Raw genomic sequence first — 18,273 nt, 5'->3', positions numbered from 1 at the left:
CATCATTCAGCTCAGTTTTGCTTCCTAGCATGCTAATTCAGTCTCATCCATCTCCAACAAAGTGGTTTTAAACACATGTACTTACCTGCTGGAACATAGAAGAAGTCCCCTGTAGTCAGATAATATGATGTCTTATGTAAGGTAACAATAATTTTGCCGTAGATAACATGGAAAGCCTTAATGAAAGCCAAAGGGTTTTAAGATTAGCAATGTTTCCTTTGCAAACATTTAAGAACGTTATACAAGAAAACACTCTTTGTTTAGCATACATGTTGTAACAAAGATCAAAAACCAAATAAGCCAGCAGAACTTCAACCCCTTTTTCCCACCCTGCTGAAAAATAAGATGCACAACTTAAAAGGGGGATGGGGACCGATTTTATTTATTTGATACTTATATCTTGCCTGCAAGGTCCAGACAGTAAGCGTACATGAACATACAGATTCAACGTGAAGCAAAGCAGGGCAACGTGCATGCAAAGTACCTCTAGCAAGTTTCTTTGGTTATAACTGATTTCACAACTGAAATGATTTGTTAATGTTTCCTGTAGTTATTTGCATTAGAGGGGAAAAAAATCCTGAAAAAAACGCCAACTTCGTATGCTACTTCTAACCATTCTAAGATTTACATAGTCAACATAGTCAACTTTATAAAAATAAGAAAAAAGCATACTTACTATTGTATCCATGTGGACAAACTGGTGTCCCTTTTCTTTAAATGGTTTCAAAATCAATCTACCAGTGGCAAAAGCAGATGTATTCAAATTTTTATATATTTCTACTGATTCATCTTTGAAGAAGCATGAGTGACTGCTTTCAGTGTTAACACATTCTACAAAAAAGTCCAGAGATTAACATTAATGCTAACACATAATCAGTCTTGTTACTTGCTCAGTAACTACTTATCATATACATTACATATTCAGTGCAACACCCCCAAGAGCTAGACTCAGTATTTAGCTGAAAAGTCAGGACACTTCGTGTCTCCCTCAGAATTTTCTCCAGAAGAGCAATGAGTATTTCAACAGCTCACCTTTTTATGCCCAACGTGGCATAAACAATTTTTTTTCTTATTAGTCTAAACACTTACTAAATAATTCAGAAAGGCCCTTCGTCACATCCCCTCAACTCACCTAGAAGTACTTCCTCGTTTGTTACTGGGTCCAGTACAATGGTTGGCTTAGAAGTATCAGCTAGGGTGTGATCCAAATTTGCAGGTATCTCACTTCCTGAGGAGACAAAAAAACCAAAACAAAAACAGAAAAATAATCACTCTACATTTAAAAACTTAATTATTTAACCACAATTTTTCTACAATTTTAATTTCACACACAAGTACTTAAATTTTTTTTATTGACTAAACAGACTGAATACACTTTCTTCAAATAAAAGGAAACCATCCATAACAATTCTTTGAAAACGTAATTTTCATTGGAATTATTTCTGTGTGTAATAGATAAAGGGTCTCTAAATTCTAAAGAATTTTCCAGGGGAATGCCAACTATTTATCCTGTGCTATTAATGACAGTATTTACTCAAAAGTATCTGCGTTGTAAGAGAAGTGCTTTTCTAGCAACAGATGCTGAGAGGATATTAAGAGAGGATATAAAAATACATGATGAAGTACGAAGAGCAAGTTTTTTCCTTTTACCTAGTGCTGATGGGCATCAGGAGACTTAAGAGATAAAGTGTTCAAAAGAATAAGCACATGTTCAGTTTTCCTTTTCTCAAGAAATACCGTAACCGGAATCTCATTGTAAGTTGTAAATCAGAGAACTATTTCTATAATAAAAAGGATTTTTCCAGAGAAGGAAACAGCCTAAGAGTTGATGACAACCTTATGCTTTTCAAATAGAAAAGAGACGCTGGAGAATGTTCATGACAGAATAAATATCCCAAAGCTCTCTTGCAGAACTCTCTTAAGCAGACAATTTCAGCTCCACAGTGCACAGGAAATTTCTTTAAATGCAGTCAGAACAAGGATGTTAAAGGCAAGCTATAGCACTTTATAGGCACTTGTGGCTGCTTAAATACTCTTACGCCAAAACAGTCAGGAGTAGGAAGAAAGTGTTTGAAATAGCTTTGTTCCAACGTAACCATCTCTCTATAAAAAGAAGCAGCAACAGGTGCAACTCTATAGCTATAACCACAGAATTTTTATCATATCAATAAAATTTAGGAATTTGTCCTAGAAATTCTACTCAGCTGATGGTCCTTATATGCATCACTTAAAATTCAAGGATGATGGTGAAAGATTATCTCTCAGGATGAATGTCTGTTAAAGAGGAAATCCATCACTTCTGGAAGACAGTTCAAATACATCTAAAGCAACCAATAATTCTTGTAAGGTACAGTATGAATAGTCACTACCAGCTCAGGTTTACATGACTGCAAATGATTTATATTAAAACATAAACTGTACTTAGATCAAAGGTTGATCTAGACCAGGATCCTGTCTCCCATCAATGGCCAAAAGTGGGTACCCCTTCCATCCCCAAAGATGCTATTATAGAGTAATGGCACTTCCATGGAATACTTTCCACCTCTAACATGGAACTCACACACTTTATTTAGAGCTATTAACAGTTAAGTCCTCTGTGAATTTATCTAGTTCTCACCTTGAATCTACATAAATATTTTTACCCACAGTATTCTGGGGCAGGGAGCACGTAGTGAGAAGAGCCACCTTATTTTGTTTGAAAAACCCATCTTTCACTATCTTCCTTCCACACCTTCTAGTTCTTGTGTTTAAAAACAAACAAAAAACCCCAACAAAACAAACCACAATTTATTTCTATTCCCCTTCTCCATGCCACTTGTGATTTTATAGTTCTTTCTCACACCTCCACAGTACTCTCTTCAGGGCTGAGGAGCCTTCACCATGTAGTTGCTTCTCGTACAGAAGTCCTTCCATGTTTTTGACCAGTTTTCTCTGAACCTTCACTAGTCCTACTACTTTCTTTTTCGAGGTAAGGAATAAAATTTACATGCAACACTCTAGAAAAATCAGAAATTTGTACCAACATTGACTGTTTTCTTCCTTATTTCTCTAATGATTATTTCAGCCCTGATTTGTTTTAGAACTGTGTCAGGACCATATGGCATTTACCATGTTTGTTAGCATTTGTTTTATTTGTTCTATAACTTCACATAGAAATGTTTCAGTCTCAAACAAAAGCTCTAGACAGTCCCCATAAAGAAAGGTTCTTTAGCATCAAAACATCTTCCACAGAGAGCACAGCAAAAATAATTTGGCTTTTGGACTCTGACTCCATCTCCCTTTTCTGAGCATTACCTACATATTTATTATCTACTCTACATACAGGCTCTAGCAAAGCTTCCTGTTCCTGTTTGTTTAAACATAGATTTGTTGCCCACTTTTAACCATTTTATGCACTGTTCTTAAAGCTCTCTCTTCACCTACCTTGTTATGTTTTTGTATTTAACCTACAATAGCTTAAAACTCTATTGACACCATATGCTGCCTTTTCAGATGTGATATTACAGGTATCAGTGAAATGACCAGAAGTGTTTATACCTTAACTGTGCATTATGAAACTAAACACATTAGCATCATTAATCAACAAGCTGAACAAGTACAGAAGTACAGCTTATTTTCTTCAACCCCTGCTTTAAAGGCACCACAACACTTCTGGATATGTCCTGTATCTCTTCCTTTCTAATGCGGAGAAGTTAAAGTTTTTACAATGAGATTATACAGCATTGCTATAGATACAATAAGAACAGGTTTTTCCATATCAGATCACATTAACACATCTCATTACAAAATTATTTTCACCCAGAGAATCAAGTTTTTACAGGAGAAAAATCTTACAGCAATAGAGTATTTGATTACAGATGATATTTTTTTTTAAGTAGCAAAAGAAAAAAAAGTCTGTGTTCATACTTGTTTCATCTCTTTTCTGCTTCTGACCACCCTTCCTCCGTTTAATCTTCCTGTGAGGTTCTGTTTCTGGACACACTATTCCACTTATCACAAGCCCTCCTGAAACAAAAGAAAGTTAAACAAAGTTCACTAACTCATAATAATTTTACAAGGATGCAGACTTGCACAACCAACAAGCATTTCAGTTGAGAATGTATTTCCTTGATGCTGAACTTTTCAGATAGCTTTAAAAAGCCAGAACAAACCAAAAGCTTTTCAACATCAAGTATTTTGGAGTGCAATGCAACTTGAGACTTTTCAAAAAGAATTTGATCATTTCAGTCAAAGAACATTTCAGAAAAACATGACATGAGAGTCAATTTTTAAGACAAAATATCAATTTTAGGGACACAAAGTAATACTATTTTCAAGCAGACTAAATAATTAGGAAAGGACCAAATTAGGCTGAATTGCCAGAAAAAAATCCCTGAGAACAAGACATATTTTATCACTTAGGGAATTTAACACTGAGACTGGATAAAATATTATAGTATCTGCTCTGGACAACAATCCCCACACAAAGAGAAATGTTCCAATGAATGATCCAGTAGATTGTCTCTTTTTCCGGTATCATACAGAATCTTTGATGTAATAAACCTAGTAGTACAGAGAAACTGTTTTGTTCTTCCCTAAACAGTTAAGGCAAGGGTACTTAACATGCTCTGCTGATACTATTTCTAGCTGACACAGGAGCATCAGGAGAGAAAAAGACTACACGGAAAGATGACTAAATAGCTGGAGACCTTAAGTAATCTACTTTTTTAAAAAATTACCAAATAGTAAGCATCTCAAAGCTTTCATGGCACAAGATCAACCCACAGATTTCTCTTTACTGCCCTATCAGGAGAAAGTAAATAGGTATTTTGGAACTAATACCTGAAGGCCTCATCGTATAGTTTACGCGCTCGCCTCGCCAATATTCCAGAGGCCTTAGTCGTATCCTTTTTGTCCGACGAACATTAGGTGTGTTGGAAGGCAGTACTAATTTAAAGGATGAAATCATTCACATTAAGTATGAAAGGAAAATTCAGAAATAGAAAACATTAAACATCCTTTCCTGTTGTTCTGTATCAGGGGATCAGCACTTCCCAGCTGAGATTTATATCACATTGCTATCATGACAGGAAAAGGGAATCAAGCATTGCCAAAAGCCTTCTTTTGCATACATCAGTATTTCACTCTCCTTTTTCTTTAACAGTCACCGTGCTGACTTTACATTACATTTCATTCTATGTATCTTAGTGAATCACTGAGATACGGACATTAGGGGCTCAAGCACAAGGAGCAGCAAACATGCTACAACTGTGAAGACAAAGCTCTCGACAAAGACTAAGAACCCTGCCTAAATCTGAGGGATTTCATTAGCAACAGTGAAAAGGCATTGCCTTGGTTATGGCAAGAGGAGAGAAACAGAGACTGCATAAGCAGCTCCTCCTCTTCCAGATTCTTAAGTCCCATCTCCAAGGTCCAGAAGAGCAGCACTTTTGCCAACAGAAACCCCACACATTTCCAAGACTTCTCAGATATTTATCTTTAGAGTTACTTATTACATAGTCTCAACATTCAATTTCTCTAAGCTGCCATATATGAATACAGTAAGGTTCGATATTTTAGTGTTTGTAAGAAAGAATAGAAGCCCCTTAAGGGTTGAGAGCAAATTAGTCAAGAATACTTAAATGCTAAAAATAAAAGTGGTAAATAAAAAAAAACTTGCTGAAATAGTTTTTGAAGGTAGACAACTATAGTGTTGTGCTTAAAAATAATAATGAAAGGAATAAAAACCAATAAAAACAGACTAGTTTGGGACTACAATCAGCTGCATGCCCATTGTTCCATCCTATCCAGTCTCACACCACCACAGAAGGCAGGTTATTCGCACCCTTAGTTACACTGTGTAAAACTAATTCAAACTCTTACTGTTGTCACTGAACTGTAAGCAGTGTCTTGACTCAAATGAAAAATGGAAACGTGACAGTTAAAAAGATAATTGTTGAATATAGTAATAAAAAAAGAAACACTAGAAGTTTTTAAAAAGTAACTTAAAAATTAGAGCAGGGTTGTAGTACCCTGAAGAACTAACAAGCCTTATCTGTAAATACTCATTAACATATGAACACATTTCTAAGTGTCTTCCTGTGTCTCCTTCAGCAAAGTTGACATCAAGTTGGAAATGCATTTGTATTTATGCACTTACATTAAGGTATTTTAAAATCTTACCTATTTTATGCCTTGCTATGTTGTCTGACAACAGATCTCTTACGTGACAATTAAAGTCTTCAGAATTATCTGAAAATACATTCAAAAAACCACCACTATAGGCATTTACTATTCCTGACTTTATTCAATATTCCCACCAGAAGCAACCAAAGGTAAGACAAGCAGAAGTCCCAATGTTAGTGTTCCCACTAACATTTTTTTCTTTAAACATATATGAAACCCAATGTAGGTAAACAATATATGTAATTAGTTTTTAAACAGCGTAAGCTTGAAAATTACATGAAAACTATACATTCAAGTAAATATTGCTCAGACCTATCCCTCTGATAAAACAAACATTGGCAAATTATAACTACACATATAATTTTATTGATCAAAACACAAGGTCATTCAGCTTTACACCACTACTCAAGCCTAACTTTAGAACAAACTTCTTACCACAACACACACAAAACTAGGTCTCTGAAGAAAGCATTGCATGAACTAGTAACATTTACAACTGGCTCTAAAAGACTAATGAAAAGACTTTCTATCCTCAGGGCTGATATTCATTATGCCAGTATGTGCAACTTGCGTAGGGAAACTTAAAAGAAAACCGTAATATTTTTAGGTGAACAGGCCATGATTCCCTTAGGCTGTATTATTTGGTCTAGGGTGGCCTGAAGTGATCGTATATAGTACCATCACATGGCAACACACCAAACTGGTACAAACTGAGCCTAAAAAACTTGTTCAAAGTAGTTTGGAAGGATCTTTTTCCTGGTAGGCTTGATGCCAAACCATGTAGTGCTTGTCCTTCCAAAGCTAACACAACATAAAGCTGGCATACTGTATCACATACATGGGCAGAAATGTGACCACAGCCAATACAATCTGCCTTTCTTATTCTGGACAAGCAGAAATTACTGTACCATCAATTACAGCTTATACATAAAATGCAAGAAAATACCAATTTTAAACATTACCTGAAGATGTACTATCCTGTTCACAAGACTTACTTCTGGAAGCAAGTTTATCACAATGTTCTAGAACAGGCCCACTTCAAAGGAAAAAAAACATGCTTGAATATGTTAAATGTCAAAGGAACATTACAGCACTACCAAGAATAGCAAATTTAAGTTTTTTTCAGATCATGGCGGGGGGGAGGGTTCCTTCTAAACATCTGTCTGTACCAATTAGACACTGAAGCAAATGACTCCTAGTTAGGAATCACAGGTCTGAAATTCATCAATTGCTGCTCTACTCGGTCATCAGGCAGACTAGTGTTCACGCCTTCTCTCTAACCAGGTTCTCTAAAAATCTTGTAACTTTTTTCTTTTTTCTCCCTTCCAGAAGAAACAGACCTTCTCCTCTCCTCTGTAGCATTACCTTTCAAACAATTTTCCATAGACTATGATTATAGAAGTGCTTTAAAGAAATGTTTTGCATACTGTAAGGAAAAGACAGTAAAATAGTTTGTAATATGTATTCTTTCATAAAATCTCCCCCATAAAACGGCAATAATTAACATGTATTTAACTCCACCAGAGATTCTCTAGCAATCAAATCACTTATAAGAGGACTTCTCTCACAGCCTTAGCATTAGCACCCCTAACCTTTCCTCCTTCCCCCATCTGTGGCTGTGCTTCACTGCTTTTACCGTGCCAATGAAGTTCAGCTGTGATACGCCTAAAGTCCAAAAGATGCATTTCAATGATAGATTAGCAAACCTACACTACAAATTTGTCCAATTAAGTCTGCAGTAGGCTCACTTATAATAAAAAAAAAGAAAATTTTCAGTGGAATTGCAACATAAGAATTTAATAAATTCATAGACTTCCACCCCTGTTTGCTTTGTTATTAAGTTCCCATCCCATGAAGGAGAAGATATGTGCATATCTACGCGCACAAACAAGAGTTTGGATTGTAGATACAGTTCTATACCCTATTTAACAGCAACTTTATTAGTACAGTTGATACTAGGTCTAGGACCACTGGTATTTCTGTTCAAAAATTACACACTAATGTGGAAGCAAGGCTCAAAGGAAAAAAAATCCCCAAAGGCAAGAAGCTTACTATGACCCCTTATTCATGACAGGAAGAAGAATTTTATTAGTTTAACAACTGTATTAGCACGGTATTTAAAAACCTCAGGCATGAATCACGATCCTTTTTCTACTAGGTTCTTCACTAGTAGAACACAGAACGCAGTAGCAGTACCAAACAGCTGTTCTGTCTCAGTGGGGCAGAAGTGGGATTAAATGCAAGTTTGACAGACAACGCAGGAAATTACCTTTCACGACTCTTAGCCTTCTCAGCTGCAAAGGAATCTCTAGAAGAGAGAAAATTATTATTACGTTTACTATTAAGTCAATTTTACTTACTGAAAGGAACCTGTAGGTCAACAATTGTATGTACTGAACAGAACCATAAAAAAAGACATTTTTAAAAAAAATTTAAAAAGCAATGCAAAGAACAGATTGAAAAAAGATTGAAAACTCAGACTGGTTAAAGAAACTTCCTCTTTTGATTATCAATCATTAGTAAAGTTACTTCCACAAAAATAAATATAGCTGAACAATTAAACACTATTTTCTCCATTTTTGTTGTGGTTTAAGGACAATTTATAAGCAAAGTAACAAACCTGACACTGAAGTTATTCTACGGGTGGTGAGGTTGTGTGCGCATGTGTGTCTTTTTTTGTCCTTTTTTTTTGTTTTTAAATTGGATCTGCTACTCAGGTCTCAAAAGAACACTTTAAAAATTCCAGCGCAAGTTTCCTTATGTAGAAGCAAACATTAGATTTGGCACCCACCTGTGAGAATAGGATGTTGATCACACCACTTGGTTTCTCTATTTGCTATTCACCAGTCTGAAACTGTCATAGTTCAATTGGGCCATTACTGCTTAAAAGTTAACAAGATGTGTTTAATTATCTACCAAGTTATACCACACTTGTAAGGAATTACATAAAAAGCTTACTGTAGTCCATGTTGCGTGTTACGTTTTCTTCTGTTACTTTTTATTTCTACATCTGATAACTTCTGTTTTTTTCTTGCCATGTCCTGTACAGAAGAGCTGTCAGAGTCCGTTTGAGACTCCGTGTCCTCAGGGTTTGAGCAAACACCTTTACTGGTTCTGCGATGAATCTTTTTGGGTATCTTCCCTGAAGACTTAGCTGACAATAGTTTCTTTTCAGAATTCTTCACACTGTCTATGAGATGCTGTAGTGCTTTTACAGGAGTTTTGTTATTTGCACCACCAAGTGACTCCAATGTGTGCAATACATTTTTAGGCTTTTCAGACTTAGCCAACTTCTGAATCACGGAAGCCTGTAATTTCTGATGCAGGGGTGAGGTAAACACTTCATTCAATTTTACAGGCTCTCTTTCAAGCTCTTCTTCACCAGGTTCACTGTCAGAACTCTCCTCTCTTTGTAACTGACGTTTTTTATTACTACTATTCTTGCCAGATTTTTTAAGCTTCGTCCCCGGACTTTCTGCCAGTCTCTTAGCTACTGCATCTTTTGGAACTTTCTGCTTAGCAGTTTGTTTCTTGTGAACTAAATGCTGAGAAGCTTTTGAAGCTGACTGCACGTACTTGGAAGACTTGAGATTCTTTTTTGGAGACACAGTCCGCTCTTGCTGATGCCCAGCTGAGGGCATAGGCAAATCCTCACTTGGCGTCACCCTTGTTTTACATTGTTCTGCATCAGATGCTTTTGTTTCCAATCCAGACTGTGACAGTATCAGTTCTTCAACTTCTGGTTTCCACGACATGTCCTTTTTCTGGTTTGGAGAGCCTTGCCTAAGTGCATCCTTTTTAGTCTTTCCTATCAATACACAAAACACTTGGACATTAACACCTTTTCCCATTAAACCTGAAGATACATGTTGACATCTGAACACATAAAAATAAACCAAAGAATCAAAAAAAGAAACAAAAAAGTATCACAAAGCCAGATTTTTCCCTGATGCTTAAAAGAAAGCTTTCTCTGAACTATAGTGTACGAAAAATTCAAAACAGAATTTTTGGTGTACTTCCAGTATTTCCTAGCAGAAAAAAAAGGGCAGAAATGTAACATTCAATCTGCTTTCCAGTTTTCAGTGCTTCCTGCTACAAAACCCTTCTCAAATAATTCCTAAAAACTGACTCCCTCCAGTTCAAAGCACATATCTTAATCTTTCGACGGAGGAGCAAAAGCTTGTGGGTACCTACCTTCTTTGTCTGCTCATAAGAAAAGGCAACACTGCTAACTTAATTTTTTTTTTTTTGGGGGGTGTGGGGGGAAGGGAAAAGAAAAAAAAAAAAAGAGTGAAGACGCTCTGTCTCACTGCCTTGTATACACCCAAACCTAACTGTGCAACTGAAACATCAGTTAGGAATCCATTAATGTCTCTCATCTACTTTATCCTTATTTCCCAATAAACCACCACAAAAAAATCCAGTAATATGACCTGGAAGGAGAAGTCTGCAGACCTGTTAAATAACTTACCCATATGAGTACTGTTTTGCCTTTGAGATTTAAGGACCTTTCCTTCACTGTTAGAGACTGGATCTGATTCTGATGTTCCTTTGAAGTCATGTACTCTGACATCCAAATCATCCATTTTCTGTTTAGTAAGTGCTTCAACCTGTACTTTTCTGTTCTTGCCTTTCTTACTCTCTGTCTTCTCCTTTTCAGAGGGCTGAGATTTAGGAAAAGGAGTTGCAGAGCCATCTTTTTTTGATTTTTTGTTCTTACGGGGTATTGAAAACCAAGAATTAAAAGATACACCATCTGATTCATCAATTAAAAATTCACATTCATTTTCTATTTCTATATCTTGATCTTTCACAGGAGGAGGTGATGGTGGTGATATAGAGGCTGAATACCTAAAGAAAGGAAGGACAAAGTATTCACATCATTTTGGGGGAAAAAAAATTGACTTTCAATCTTGCAAATCTAGTGGTGACTCTAGAACACCTAAGCATGCTACAGGACATTCCTCAGAAGAATTATTATCAATTTAATCATTCATTGCCCTTTAGCTTCCAAAAAGAGCACAAGGCATGCTTCTCCTTGCTTTGGCGTCATATTCACACCGCATTATTTCTCAGATGCTGGATAGTCAACTTCCTATCTAACTGGTCAGATCCATATTAGCTCTGAAAAAGACTGCTTGATCACTGTGAACTTCAGAATCACATAAGGTTTTCCTGAACCCTCCAACCTACCTATCACAACATCCCAGACTCAATCTGAAACACTATTCAACAGCTACATACTATTTTACTAGCAGACAAAAGCAACAGCACTGTTAAATCCTAACAGCACAAAACTATGAAACAACTATTCAAACCCTTTCTCAAACGGCATTTTTCAGTAAAGTTGGACTATCCCAAAACATTCTCCCAGACCATGTTTATAGATAAAAGGATGTTGCTCCAGTACTTCAGGACTGGGTTATTTTACTAGCAAATTATGTTCCATATTAAGCCTCAAAACAAACCTTTTTCCAAGTGTTCCTTTTGCTACAGCTGCTAAGACAACCGAAGAGAAAGACTTCTCTTTCTGTACAGAAGGCGTAGCAATACGTTCTGTTCCTTGCACGAGAACAACCTGCTCATCCCTCCCATTCTGAGGTCCTTCCAAATTTTCAACTTCCACGTGGCTCTTCACTGCAGCAGGAGTATTTTGGTCATCAAAATGTAATCTATGTATGAGAAACAGCATTCAAATATGATGCTATAAATCCTGAGTGCACATTAAAGTATCGTGTGGATGGACAGATGCTCATTTTCTCCTGCTGACAGTGTCTCACTTCTTATGAATGAGCTTCCATTTGGTAATTTGCTGGAACACAGGTTAGCGGTACTACATCCCAGCATAGTAGCAAGTGTCCAAATCAAGAGGCAACATGGGGTCCGCTTGTAACACTTGATCAAAGCGAGGGCTGCTCAGCAAGACAAATTCCTAATTTTAGGAGAATGTGCTTCAGAAATTGTCAGGTTTCCTAGACCCTAGGTGCACTCTCTTTCCAATCTCACTCCATCAACGGGAGTCAATGAGATCAGTGTCAGTCCCTCTCTATGATCTACCCCGGAAATTCAGTCCTCCAGGAAAGCAGAACTGTAGCTGGGACTGGCCGCTATTGCAGCTGGCTTCAAATTTTCCAAAGAGGAGATAATGATCACAACTGAAGTTGTTCTACTTTGTATAAAACATTTGTATATTCAGGGTGAGAGGAACAATGACTGCTCATCTCTGCTTTAACAAATTCTTTGTTAACTTTTAAGATCAACACTGTCAATAGGATTCACTGAAAAAGTCTAGACTATCTGAGAAGCTGATAATTTGGGGCACTTGCCTGCAAAAAAGCAGTTCAAATCTATTCTGACAGGCTTCCTGCACTTGGGTACTGCACTTTTGAGAATTAACCCTTATCACCAGAATATTTAATAAAAAACAATTCTGCCCTTTCTAAACCCAGATATGGAAATTTTCTAAAAAGCTTGGAATTATTTTTTATGAGTTCACAATCCAAACTCATAAATGATTGAAACCACTGTATTAATTTACCCTAGGGGGTTGGGAGGGGGGAGTCACGGGGGACATGACACCACCACCACATTCAACTCTACTTACATATGTACAGGAGAACTTTTCACTTCCTCCACAAGAAGAGGTGATCCAACAGACCCATGATCATCCTCAGGGTCCGAAGACATGGCAGGACTTTTGCATAGTGCTTCAACATCTTTTAATATATTATTTGTTTCTCTTTTAGACACAGGAGACTTTGTTTTTTTAGAATCAGCTACGTAATCGTGTATTGCAGGCTCCAGGGGTGATTCACGTGACCATCCTGCCATATATATAGAATAGGTTTAATTCTTCTACTCAAAACCTTACAAATTCCCAAGAAATAATCACCAAAAAAACTTAATTCAGTAATAGTGCTACCAACCTCTGCTGCTGACTCTTTTTAGTGGTGATGCAGGTAAGGACTCTGCAGAATTACAGGCTCTTTTCACAGAGTTAGTTAACTCTGCCTTTGGTTGTCATAGTCGATAACAAATAATGAGACAAAGTAAAATATTTGATAAAGCAAAAGTATTTTGACAGGAATATAAATTTCTACAGAACACGATATAACTTCCTTCTCTTAATTCTTACTCATTTAGAGCACAGTTCTATTTTAACTAAACACTTCAATGTTCTATTACGTAAGACTTTCTAAAACTAACTGTAAATTTCAAACAACAGGTAAAACAGCATGTACAGTAAAAATCAATTTGCAGCTTTGAACAGACATCCTGCTAGTCCACAGGCAAGCTATTTACTATTTTCATTAGAATGAATTAATTTAAACAATTTAATTCACCTTTATTAAGTCCGGCTGAGGTTTTGCAAGAATTACTTTGAGATTATATGGTATTCTAACATCAGACTAAAGTAAACAAACACCTTTATAGAGGATGCCTGTTCTCAACACTGCCTTTAATAGAATATCCTGTTTTTACAAAAAAACTACTAGAATCAAAATATTAAAACTAAATATACAAACTAGATTATTGGCATCGTCTCAGACAGCGCGTTAACAAGTCCTTCAACTTGTTTCCACTCTTCAACAGTTACAGATATATAAATTACTGTACAGGTAGCTGTTTATCAGGAGTTGACAATCTGCTTTTTACAAGAATCATCTTTCAATTTTACTATCCATCAGATAGCCAACAACTGTGTCCATATATCTGGCAAAGTGACTGAAACCAACCCCAATGGAGTCCAAGACAGCCATACCCACCACCAGTTATAAGGCAGTGTGCTTCAACCTGAGACCATGAGAAATTTAACTATCCTGGACAAAAAGCTGAAAAAGCTTTCATTAGCAAAAACTCAAGAAAATAAGCTATTAAATAAATCTAGTTATAGAATATTTACTATTAGAGCACAACAAACTAAGAAAAAAAATTACCAACAACTATTACAGAAGGTTAAATTATAGCCTATATACTAATACAAGTGACATATGGAGCTTATTCATTCAACACTCATACACAACTAAATCCTACAGAACTAAACTTGTACCCAAGTAAAACTGTACCCAATGCTACATTGTGACACTGCCATAACTAACTTACCCTTTGGCTCTGTATTGAAGTCCTCTCCTCATTTCTGACAATAGGAGTTGAGCAACGGGTTGCACTTGGAGAGCTTATTGTAAGATCACCGCCACAACCTATAAAGAAAAACCTATAAATAAGGTATTCTTGGAATTGTCCAAGTTTCAATTATTTTAACAAGTTGCTAAAGCTTGTTAAGGTCACAAAAATCCAAACAAGAAAGAAACCAGCTACTTGGGAAAAAGATTACCTTTATAAGACAGCTAAGACACAGTTTTAAGCAGCTGGGATTGGGGTGCTTTTAGAAGACTGTGAGAAAGACTTTATTTTTATCCATTTTATCTCTATTTTTTATTTCTATTTATTTATTACTAAATATAATACAAGGAAAAAATTATTTTTTTCTTTAACCAACAAATTAAGCAAAACACCAAATAAACGCTTACTTTCGAAACAATCCTGTATGAGTTTCAGTACATTTTGACCTGGCTGTACATCAATCTTATTTCTAGAAAGAAGAGGGGAAAAAAATATTTTCAATCAGAAATACTAAATGTTCCTATCCCAGCAATATAAAAGTAGTAAAGTTCTTATTACTTAATATTTTAATTATTATTTCCACTAGTCCCAACTTTAATATATTTTACCTACCATTTCCATGCACAGATATCTGCAAAGAAACTTGTCTAAATAAGGATTCCAGGAGAAAAAGCCCCACTGTCACCGAATATGATGAGAATGAAGAAATCTCTCTACATAAAAGAAAACATACAACTACTGCAACAGCCCTCAAGTAAAAGCTTTGGGATGAATAAAGATTCTCGCTTGAAATAAATAAATTTTTAAAAAATCAGTCCTCAAGTAATGTTGCCTGCACAGTGATCCAGCCTCAGCAGACCCAGAAATGAAAGGTGTAGGCTGCACATCTATCCCTTCATACAAGGAGTCACCCTCTGCTTCTCTTTCTACCACTTATCCACAGTTATTCTGTGCTTCTACAAAAGTTTCAGCAGCCAGAATTGGCTTGAGGTAACAAATCCATAAGCAAGCGAACAGCTCAGCTGCTTGGATTACTATTTCAAACCTCCCCAGGACAAATGAAAACAGCAGAAGTGATCTACTAGCCAGACCATGTTGATCAAAACCAAAATAACAAGAGAAAAGCCATGGAGTACTTCTCCCATAATGATTATTATACACCTTTCAAGACAGGTAATTTGGCAGATTTGGTAAGCTCATGAAATGCATGTCTAAAAACAGATTCCAGTAACAAAAAGCTCATGGACTTCTGACATGCCTTTAAAGAAAGCTACAGCACTGCAAATACTCAAACTCATCTCTAACATTTACCAGCAAGGGCCAAATAAGCTACAACTCTGCATGGGCTTCATTTCTCTACCTCTTGAAGGGCAAAATGTTTGCACAGACTACTGCTTCCGCGCTCAGGCAGCCTAGTTAGGAGTAGTTCAGGTATAGCTACACCACAGTCTGCTGCCTCAGCAAGGAATACAAAAGAAATCCTTGGTGCTTTGTCCCCCAGCACAATTTGCTCCTCCCACCACTAAGAAATACAAGAAGTTTGGGAAACATCGTATGGTTAGTTTAATAAGATACACCCAATAGTTTTGACATTAAGCTCTTGGACAAAAATCAACATAAGTCTTCCAAACAGTCATATCCAAGAATAAAGTTTTAAATGTAAGTTACCCTCCTCCGTGGCAGAATCTTGCTCTGTAGTCTTTTTTAAAATGATTCTGTGAAGAAATAAGAATCAATTTTTACTAAGCATTGTGACACTCGACAGACAAACAAATAAGCGACCAAACTCCAATTTCTCATGTAAGCAAGTCTTGAGGATTCTTGATCCATCTGAAACTAGTGGGAGTTACTACAGCTCTGTTTTTCTTAGAACGCCGCAGTAGCTACAACCCCTGTAACAACAGCCAGAAATTCAGCTTTCCTCAAGAACCATCAAGCATCTCTTGCATTTAAAGTCAGAGACACGTACAGGAGACTTACATGACAGAAATCACAGAAAATCTAAGGATTTGGTTAACATTTCTGTGATGACTTTCAGAAATAATCTTTCAAGTAAGGAAAGGGAATGAACTACCATAAAGCAAGCTCGGACATAACCTTACAACACATCCGCTGCTCTGTGAATTCTTACCCTATGTTTATCACAGGCAAGACCACGTTGACAGGCAGTGAGAGCACATCAGCTGTTCCATGGTAAAACTACGGTCTCGATTAACTCCCAGCACTTCCTCATATACTTGGGATTCAAGTATAATCAAAGTCATTCGAATAGCAGACACGACTCCAGTCATCTATTACCACAACTAGAGCAGTAACAAGTCAAACGACAGTATTTTATCAGCGCTACTTTCTATGCCAACAAATGAAATAAAGCCTACTGAGCTGGGAACAGGCAAAGACTGTAGAGGATAAAACCAGGAAGGATGGACAAGTCAAGAAAAATTAAAGAGCTAAGCAGAGTACAGTTTTTCATCGATGTGACAAGAAAATGTCTCAAAAAAATTCTAAACGTTTAGCTGAAAAACAATATATGTGCAGTGTGGTGATTATCTAGTCCTAATACAACAGAATTCAGCACATTTCTCCTAAGTTTGCCATCCTGACATTACTTTGCACTTCTTTGTGATTCCTCTTTGGATACTAATTCTGGTAATAAAAATAACTAAAACCACATAAGGATTTATTCCACTGCAAATTTTCAACATCAGCTTAAAATGGCAGGAAAAAACTCTAGGTCACACGGGAAAATGACTGACCAAAAGTCATCACTTCAGAAACAGCGCAGAACCATACTCTACAGCAAATCAGTGCCTCGGGCTTAAACTTCTTCCCCTTACAGTGGAGTGCAGTATAATCAACCAGCAAGCAACCCTTCATATAAGAAAATGAAAAATTCCTGTAATGGATCTAAAAGAGCTCTTAACAGTTATTTATTGTTATGTTCATACCCCGCTACACATAAAGAGCTTTTAAAACTTAAGACCCCCGTGTACCTCTGACAGAGGACGGCAGGAGAAAGATACGTACGTCTCTAGCATGTCTAGGCAAGAGTCACCGGTTCTTTACACGCTAACCCGTGAAAGGAAGATCTCCAGAGACGAGCGACAGGCGCAGCTGCAGGCAGCCTAAGGGAAACGGGGGCTCCCAACAGACAAGCCCTCAGAGCAGAAGTGTTTGTGCCAGCAACCGAGGCCAAGAGGGAGAGCAGAGCACTAACACCGGCCCCGCTTTTCTCAGGGGGAAGCGGGGGACTCCCCGAGCCTCACCGCGCCGTCAGGGGCGGAAGGACGGCCCCGCGGGCCCGCCCGCCCCTCAGGAGCGCACTGAGGAGAGGGCCGCACCCCGAGTGTTACAGAAGGGAACGGTCGCTGCCCCCAACACATCCCCATTCCTCCCGCCCCTTCCCCCGCGCCCGCGCTCTCTCACCAAGGCCTCCGCCATCCCGGGTCGCCGCGACGAGGACGAAGACACCCCGGCCGCGGGACGCGGCCAGGCCGTCGCCCCCGCCGCTTTCAAACCTCGGGCGCCTTCCCGCTGCGCGCGCGTACCGGCGACAGGCAGCGCCCCCGCCACGCCCCCTTCCCCCCGCCCCATTGGTCGGCGGCCGCCGCGCGCCAACGAGGGCGGCAGCTTTGCGCGCGCGCCCCACCGCGGGCCGTTGTCGCGCCTGCGCAGGAGCCAGCGGCTCCCTCCTCCCCGCCCCCGGCCTCTTTACCGCCTCAGAGCAGCTGTTCCTTCCCTGAGGAGAGCTGGCGGGCGGCAGTACCGTTCGTCTTTCCCTCAGGGGAAACGCCAGTTCAAATCCTCGGGTTTCTAAACGCTACAAAACATCTACAGTCACCACGGGGGATTGCAATTTTTTCTTTAAAACATTAGTGAAGAACTCAACAACGAGTGAAAACAACTGCTTGAGAACATAACTCCAGAATATCCTCAGTGTCTTACAGTATCTGCAAAAGACAGCCGAAAAATACAATCTTAAAT

At 38.0% G+C, this 18,273-nt stretch overlaps 1 protein-coding gene across 2 annotated transcripts in view; it reads right to left on the bottom strand.

Moving 5' to 3' along the window:
- CENPC (centromere protein C) overlaps window positions 1-17,770 on the bottom strand; it is a 29,843-nt gene extending 12,073 nt beyond the window's left edge. Inside the window, exons 1-17 of one of the 2 annotated variants that reach the window (XM_076336954.1) lie at window positions 17,716-17,770; window positions 15,958-16,004; window positions 14,697-14,758; window positions 14,269-14,366; window positions 13,092-13,176; window positions 12,770-12,989; window positions 11,634-11,837; window positions 10,637-11,016; window positions 9,124-9,973; window positions 8,435-8,473; window positions 7,128-7,201; window positions 6,163-6,231; window positions 4,822-4,926; window positions 3,907-4,005; window positions 1,133-1,228; window positions 677-831; window positions 86-176 (exon numbers count right to left, since the gene is read on the bottom strand). In XM_076336954.1, the coding sequence (XP_076193069.1) occupies window positions 86-176; window positions 677-831; window positions 1,133-1,228; window positions 3,907-4,005; window positions 4,822-4,926; window positions 6,163-6,231; window positions 7,128-7,201; window positions 8,435-8,473; window positions 9,124-9,973; window positions 10,637-11,016; window positions 11,634-11,837; window positions 12,770-12,989; window positions 13,092-13,176; window positions 14,269-14,366; window positions 14,697-14,758; window positions 15,958-16,004; window positions 17,716-17,730 (2,689 nt within the window). In that variant the 5' untranslated portion in view covers window positions 17,731-17,770. The remainder of the gene's footprint in view (window positions 1-85; window positions 177-676; window positions 832-1,132; window positions 1,229-3,906; window positions 4,006-4,821; window positions 4,927-6,162; window positions 6,232-7,127; window positions 7,202-8,434; window positions 8,474-9,123; window positions 9,974-10,636; window positions 11,017-11,633; window positions 11,838-12,769; window positions 12,990-13,091; window positions 13,177-14,268; window positions 14,367-14,696; window positions 14,759-15,957; window positions 16,005-17,715) is intronic. The other variant, XM_076336953.1, reaches the window with a different exon arrangement.
- Between the last annotated feature and the right edge of the window lie 503 nt (window positions 17,771-18,273).

The sequence above is a fragment of the Aptenodytes patagonicus genome, chromosome 4, assembly GCF_965638725.1.
Source record: "Aptenodytes patagonicus chromosome 4, bAptPat1.pri.cur, whole genome shotgun sequence".
Lineage (NCBI taxonomy): Eukaryota > Metazoa > Chordata > Aves > Sphenisciformes > Spheniscidae > Aptenodytes > Aptenodytes patagonicus.
The sequence above is the reverse complement of the archived record's forward strand: the minus strand, read 5'-3'. Positions and strand labels throughout refer to the sequence as shown.